The sequence below is a fragment of the Simochromis diagramma genome, unplaced genomic scaffold (assembly GCF_900408965.1).
Source record: "Simochromis diagramma unplaced genomic scaffold, fSimDia1.1 OVJJ01000571.1, whole genome shotgun sequence".
Classification (NCBI taxonomy): Eukaryota; Metazoa; Chordata; class Actinopteri; order Cichliformes; family Cichlidae; genus Simochromis; species Simochromis diagramma.
In genome coordinates this window covers 280,025-287,487 of record NW_024386885.1, presented here as the reverse complement: position 1 = coordinate 287,487, position 7,463 = coordinate 280,025, and the positions used below count along the sequence as shown (strand labels likewise).

The window sequence follows — 7,463 nt, the reverse complement described above, 5'->3', positions numbered from 1 at the left end:
AGGTTGAAATCTCTGCAGCTGACCGGACGAAGGACAAATAAAACTGCACACCTGATGAAAAGTATGAGAATTTTATCTTTGGGGTGAGCTGTCCCTTAAAGGCTATCTGAAGCTTCTCTCTCTCTCTTTAAAACAAACTCAAGGCTTAGCAGTGGTTCATTTTCCTTGTAAAGCGCCAGAAGGGCCCGATTTGTATTTCTTCACAGTAGTGTTACAGTATAGCACAGTTATAGTTTGAAACGAGGGCGTTTTACAGCTGAGAGAAGCCACGATGTAAAGCAGGGCTACGGTGAGTGACGACAAGCTGAGCCACAGATTTTTTTACCAAACAGATTTTCAAAAGATGACGAACTAAGAAACAAAGCTCAGCAAAAACTAATTTAAACTTTCTTTTCCGTGTGTAATTGACAAACTACCAGATTCACTGTAAAAGAAAAACACAGCAACAAAATAAAACACCGCGGGCGGCTTTTCAATGAGCTCTTTTTTCTCGTCTCTTTAAGAAGAAGAAGTCACTTGTGGTGCTTGAATACATTCAGTGCCCAGCGATTGTTTCTGTCTGCCTGATGCATGTGATGTGGTTTGTGTCACGCAGACAGAAGGTTTAATGTGTAGCCTAATATTAGTTCTGTTTGCTGCCTCTCACACATCTGCACATCCTCCCGGGCTGACGCTTGTTTGTCTGTTTGTTGTTGTCTACGTGTGCTTGCTTTAGCTGCCTAATCTCTCCTCCTTTTCTCAGCTTTTTACTGCCTTTGTCTTTGTCTACATGTGCAACCACAGCGACACAACACAGGAAATGAACCACAACCCCCCTTTAAAAAAATTAAATAAAAATGCCACTCAGGTCGGTTGCCTAGCAAAAGCACTAGAGGGCAGAGCGAGCCTGCGTGGCACAATAGAGGAGCATCATTTGTTCTGTTGTGATGTGCACAGTTTAAACAGAGAAAGGAGCGTTGAGAGCGAGGAACGAGTCTCTGGAGAGAGGGTGGGAAAGACGGGAGGAGAGAGGAATGGAGGATGAGAGGGAAATCAAGTGAAAGGAACAGAGTGAAGGAGCGTGAGGGAATCAGATTTGTGAGTGCGTGTGTTTGTGTGTCTGTACGAGGGGGGGCTCAAATCTAAGAGGAGGAATGGGAGCGTTGAGAGTGCTTTCTACTCCCTTCAGCTCCTCGCGTAGTTGAGAGATCTGAAGCGCTGATCAGGGTGGCACAAACACACAAACACAAATAAATTGCTGTCTTGAGAACAAGTCTTGCTTCCCCTTCATCAGTCTACAGTTTCCAATCAGCTCCTGCTGAAGCTCGGGCTCAAAGCGCTGCTGCGTGAATGGGCCTCGCTTTCAAACACTGAAGAAAATTTATTCCATAGAGAAAAAAGGGAAAATTAGGAAACACACTTCTTAATCTCTATATTGGTTTTTCATTAATATGCACAAGACAAAATGATAGCTCTCTCCATCACACACACACACACACATACATACGCACAAAACGTAACACAGGAACTCATTTATAATCTTGCTCATGTTTTACAAAACAAAAACATGCCAGTCCACGTCATGTTATCGTTTTTGTTTTACTTTCTCAGATTTTAAAATTTGTCCAACTTTAAACGTTTTTATTTCATCCAGTAACAACTTTCCCCGTTGGCTATTAGCTCGAGAAAAACTCCTCCATCCAACCGTCACTTGAGTCCAGCTCTGCCCCCGAGCCGTCGCCCAATCCGAAGGCTCCTCCGCCTGAGGGCCCGCCCCCGTATCCATAGGATGACATGTCCTGATTGGCTGTCCTCTGGTAGCCCTGCGGCTGACCTCCAACCCCGACCGCCCCTGGTCCGTAAGATCCACCTCCTCCACCTCCACTTGCCCCTAATCCTGGCCCCCCAGGGCCTGGCACGAAACCCCCCATCCCAGTTATTCCCTGGCCCATCACCCCCTGGTTCATTCCCTGGTTCATAACCATAGGGCGGGGTTGGTTGGTCCTTGGTTGACCACCCATGTGAGGGCCCATCATTGGGCCAGCCATACCCGCAGCTGGGTTGCCCAACCTGGGGTCCATCCCCTGGCCCATCCCTTGTCCTGGGCCCTGAAAGTGTTGTTTAGCCATGCGTGGGGGTTGACCCGGCTGCATCCCATAACCCTGGGCAGAGCTGAACCCCACCATATCTCCTCCCCCTCCTCCTGTAGTCCTTCCAACTCCACCCCCCATGGCCTGCAGACTCTGTCCTTGCTGCTGCGGCCAGCCACTTGCTGCCATTCCCCCACCGCCTCCTCCCAGCATGCTCTGCAGTCTCTGTGTTTGAGCTTTGGCATTAGGAGGTCCTTTAAGAGGTTGTTGGGTCATGGAGTTCATTAACATCCCTTGCCCTCCATAACCTCCAGCTCCACCACCTCCGGGTCCTCCAGGCATACCTCCGACTCCAGGACCCGCACCTGCCTGCCGGGGTGGCCCTCCGGTAGGGGTTGTGCTGTGGCGGAAGACCCATGGAGGCTTGGACGCTTTGGCTCTGGTGCTGCTGCTGGTGGATCATTTGGCTCATGGAGGGGTTGAGCCCATACAGGGAACCCTGGTTGGATCCCTGGTTGCTGTAGGGTAGTCCCATGTCAGTTTGGGGCCCCACAGAACCACCCTGGGCCTGAACAGAACTCATCTGGACCATCTGCTGCTGAGTTTGCGGCTGCTGCAGGAGGCGGGTAGCCCGAATGTTCTGGAGAGCCTGAGGGGTACCTAGGAGTGGAAAATAAGAGGAGTTAGCAAACAGATGAGGAAATAGTTGTAGGGGAAAATCTGAGAGCTTACACAGTAGAGCCACTTAAATGAACCAAAGGCCATAAGACGGCTCTAATAAGTCATTGCTGAGGCAAAGATTTATGTTGCAGGACAGCCCCTTTACTCTGGAAACGAATGCTTCCCATCCAATTTGGCCCAAATCCTACCCCACCAAAATAAAACTAAACACACTGAAGCATCTCACTCCTCTACTTTTTGCTATTAGATGCTCAGAAGCAGCTGAGCTGAGGAGGTCTGCTAGCGTGGAAATGGCTTTAAATCCTATAATAAACCCACTTCTGACATCATTCCACTAATCCCCCACCTCACAGCTCAGGCTGAAAATGTAACAGAGGAGCGAGAATGAAGAGGATCACTCACTCCAGTAAGTAGGAAGTGAGTAGAGTTGCAGGTAACTGTCTATATACTTCACAGATCACAAATATATCGACTGTGAGATTTGTAGGTGATATGAGCACAATCACAGATACACTGCAGGACAGCTGAGTTAATGTGTATATCTGTAGGCCGGAGTTTCACACCGGAGCTTCCTCTTCCTCTCCATATTATCTCTTTCATTTGCAGACACTGATGGCTATAAATGGTTTTTCAGCCTGACTCTCTTCCTCATTCTCCTCCTCTCTCTGTCGCTTCCTCTGTATTTTCTTTGTCTCTCCATCATCTCATCTCTCCGTTCAACCTCTCCTTCTACCCACCGAACCATCTACCTTTTCCTCTACTTGCCAGCCACCCCGCTCTCACTCCTCCTCCCATTCTCTCCCACTTCCCCTGCTCTCATCCATCTCTCCGACTTCACCGGAACTCTGGGGGATCCAGGACAGACAAGTTGCCGTGGTAACAGGCAGAGCAGAATTTTTTATTTTTTTATTTTGTATTTTTTTTCCCGGAGAGAGGAGGAGAGAGAGAGAGGCTGGAGAGCATCTGAGCGCCAACTGATGTATCTGACAGAGACAGACAGAAAGGACGAGGCTTGGTTTCAGGGTGATGTTTGGTCAGTGCTGTTGTTTGCATACATATCTGTCTGTGAACGTGGCACCGAATGAACTGCAAAATCTGTTACGTCCCTAAATGTCTTGGAGCGCCACCATGTATACCATACTTGTTGCTGACAAAACATGCGTGTGTAATTGTAGCCATCCCCCACACACACACACACACATAACCATCTGGGTGCTAAATCCATTTTCTAATTTTCCAATAAATAATAATGTGTGAGAAAATCTTGTGGGGTGCAGCCATTCTTGCGCAGGCGCATGCCGTGTGTGCATTGCTGCACAGGTGACATGAACGCACGTGCTCATGTGTCTCACCTTGGTACTGATTGACTTGGGGATATGGATTCCTCTGGCCCTGGCCGATTTGTCTGGGGAGATGTTGCTGCTGCTGGAGCTGCAGACACAGACAGATGGAAGTTGTTAAGCAAGTATGCTGAAAGCGTGTTACAGCTGCTCATACCTATTTCATGAATTTTGTATCATTAGGGCGTGAGATACACAGAAGAACAGAATCACAGTTGACAGTACGAATAGTTTAGCAGAAGAACCTTTCTTTTGCTCCTCTATAGCCGGATTGAAGCCAATGTGGTAAAGTGCTAAAAGCTGCACTTCCTCTAATGGCCACTTGAGCTGGACCCATGCCTGCCCTTAAAGAGCCAATAACAGCCAAAAGTAAATAATATAAAGATGTAGGTACACAAATGTTTGATGAAGGAGATTTTAAGGTAGAGACAGATGTAGCTGAGAACAGACAGATGCTTGTTACAGTAGATGTTAGTTAAGTCCAGGTACAATAAGGGTTCCGGTACAGTGAGGCAGTGAGACTTGAGACAGTTGTTCATACTGTCAAGATCAGGCACCGATATTCCACAATACTGATACAGTTAAAGTTTGATGAAGTTCTATAGATGCCGGGAACAGCGGCGACCTCACATACAAGGTCTCGAATAATCAGGCTCCATCTTATCTTAAAGAGTTCATATTACTATATCCCCCTAACAAGGCACTTCGCTCTGAGACTGCAGCATTCCTCGAGTATTTAAAAGCAGAATGGGAGGCAGAGCCTTCAGCTTTCAGGCCCCCTCTCTGTGGAACCAGCTCCCAGTTTGGATTTGAGACAGACACCCTCTGTACTTTCAAGATTAGGCTTAAAACTTTCTTTTTTGATAAAACATATAGTTAGGTCCAGATCAGGTGACCCTGAACCCACTCTCTGTTATACTGCAATATCGGGGCACAAAATCTTTCTGATTTAATTTGAAGCTTTATTTAAACTTATGGGCAGAAGCCATTTTTTGTTTCCTATTTGCACGTTATTTTTTTGTTTAAATACTAGCATTTTAACTTGTTTTACCCAATATTTTTATTTATTTTATTTTTAATGTAATGTTAAAAATACATTTGATTATTTTCAAATTCATGTGTTTCCTAGGTCATTATTTTCATTTGCTGTGGGACGAGACAACAGGGTGCTAATCACAGGTGGGCAGACTTAAGCAGGTGAGTCACTGGAGCCTAGAACAGGAAGTTTGCCCACAGGAAGCGGAGATAAGAGACAAGTAATCATTGACTAATCGACTAATCAAAGAAAATTGGCAGATTAGTCAACTACCAAAATAATCTGTTTAAGCTCCAGCCCTACTCTGCATTTCATCATTAGTTAATATTAATCTCTGGTTCTCTTCCACAGCGTGTCTTTGTCCTCTCTTCCTCCCCTCATCCTAAACAAAGTCACCCAGGCTCAGGAGAGGCCGCCCCTCCCTGAGAGAGGCCGCCCCTCCCTGATCCTAGGTTTCTTCCTGTTAAAAGGAAGTTTTTCCTTCCCACTGTTGCCAAGTGCTTGCTCAAAGGTCCTTTGATTGTTGGGGTTTTCGCCCCATTATTGTAGGGTCTTTACCTTACAACATAAAGCCTCTTAAGGCAACTGCTTTTGTGATTTGGTGCTTTGGGAAGATGTGTTGGGTAAACAGCATTGGGCACAGCAGAAGAAGATATCAGAACAGTTGAGTTCAGACAGATATATATATATATATATATATATATATATATATATATATATATATATATATATATATATATGTATATATATCTGAGTTAAGATAGATGGTATAATTGCATTAACACAGATGTTGTTACAGCTGAGTTTAGCCAGATGTTGTTACAGCTGAGTTTAGCCAGATGTTGGTACAGCTGAGTTAAGACAGGCACTGGTACAATTGAGTTAAGATGGATGATATAATTGCATTAACACAGATGCTGGTATAATGAAGTTAAGACAGATGTTGCTAGAGTTTGTTATATGTTGGCCACCTGATACAGTGGAGTTAAAATAGATGTTGGTACAGCCAGTTCAGGCAGATGTTGGCACAGCTAAGTCAAGACAGGTTCTGACAGATGCTGATACAGCTGAGTTACGACAGATGTTGGTGTAATTGAATTTAGGCAGATGTTTTTACTGTTGAGTTTAGGCAGATGTTGGGTATAACTGTACTAAAACAGATGTTTTGGTATAGAAGAAGAGAGGAAGATGTGTGCTGACGGGATTAGATTTGCGTACATAACCTGTGTGACGCTCGTTTGCATTAACAGCATCATAACTGATTAGTATAATGGCGTAGCCACAGTTTGTTCTGCAGGTATAAAGAGAAACCTGAAAGGTCTGGTCATTAATAAGCAGTCTGCACGTTTTAAAGCGGGTCCTGAATGTATGCATGGACAGGTTGCTCATTTTATACTCAGTTAACAACATGCACTAAATCCCAGCAGGATGGCGTTCCTTTTGGGCACCCATATTTGCGTGTCTGTGTATGTTTTTGCAGATCCAATTAAAACCCTTCGTAGTGGGTGGTGACTTCAGAGTTCAGAACTCTTTTAACACTTGATTCCCTCACAGAGAGAGAAATAAAAAGAAAACACCATATTATCACAGCAGGCGGCATGTGACAAAAACACATCTACACACACACAGACACACACTGAAGAGATGAAAAGGAAGTAGTGAAGAGGGGGCTGGTTGAGGGTAATTATACATGCAACCAGACAACAGTAAGGAAGAAGAGAGGATGAGCTGCTCTTGTTTGAGCTGAAGATGCTGACAAATCTACATGGATGTATGAACAAACAAGGCAAACACACACACGCACACGCACAAATTATAATTTAATGGGTGACAGATGAGTCACAGAGGCCTTCCTTCCTGTTTAATCATCACCCCACTGAATGACATGAACATAAACTCACCTGTTCAGCCAAGAGTTGCTGCTGCTGTCTCTGCTCTCTTAAGAGCTGCTGTTTCTGCTGCTCCATCATGTGCATCTGCGCCCTCTTCTCCTGCTCCATCACCATCATCTGCTTCATCACGTCCTGCCGGTAGACCGGAGGCGGACCTGATCCCTGGTTGGGGCCCACCCCAGAGGCAACGCCGCCAGCGGGGTGAGGAGGTGGTATGGCGCCAGGTGGTCGTGACATCCCCACCACACCTTGCTCCTAGAAAGAAGAAGGCAGCAGGTCAGGTGGGCTATCGCTAATAAGACATCACAGCACACTTGCACAGCTGTCATTTAAATATGACGCTAGCAGCCAGATGGCTTAGCCTAGGATAAAGCATGGACTGTATATAAGAGGTGAAGGTAGCCACTATGATGTCATCAGTTGGCTCCTCCCTAAAGCAGGCCCT

At 45.7% G+C, this 7,463-nt stretch overlaps 1 protein-coding gene across 1 annotated transcript in view; it reads right to left on the bottom strand.

Annotated features, from left to right (window-relative positions):
- Positions 1 to 490: 490 nt before the first annotated feature.
- The window catches only part of maml3 (mastermind-like transcriptional coactivator 3), a 125,997-nt gene continuing 119,024 nt past the window's right edge, over positions 491 to 7,463 (bottom strand). Inside the window, exons 4-6 of the mRNA XM_040033355.1 lie at positions 7,028 to 7,273; positions 4,103 to 4,181; positions 491 to 2,729 (exon numbers count right to left, since the gene is read on the bottom strand). Of these exons, the coding sequence (XP_039889289.1) occupies positions 2,326 to 2,729; positions 4,103 to 4,181; positions 7,028 to 7,273 (729 nt within the window). The 3' untranslated portion in view covers positions 491 to 2,325. The remainder of the gene's footprint in view (positions 2,730 to 4,102; positions 4,182 to 7,027; positions 7,274 to 7,463) is intronic.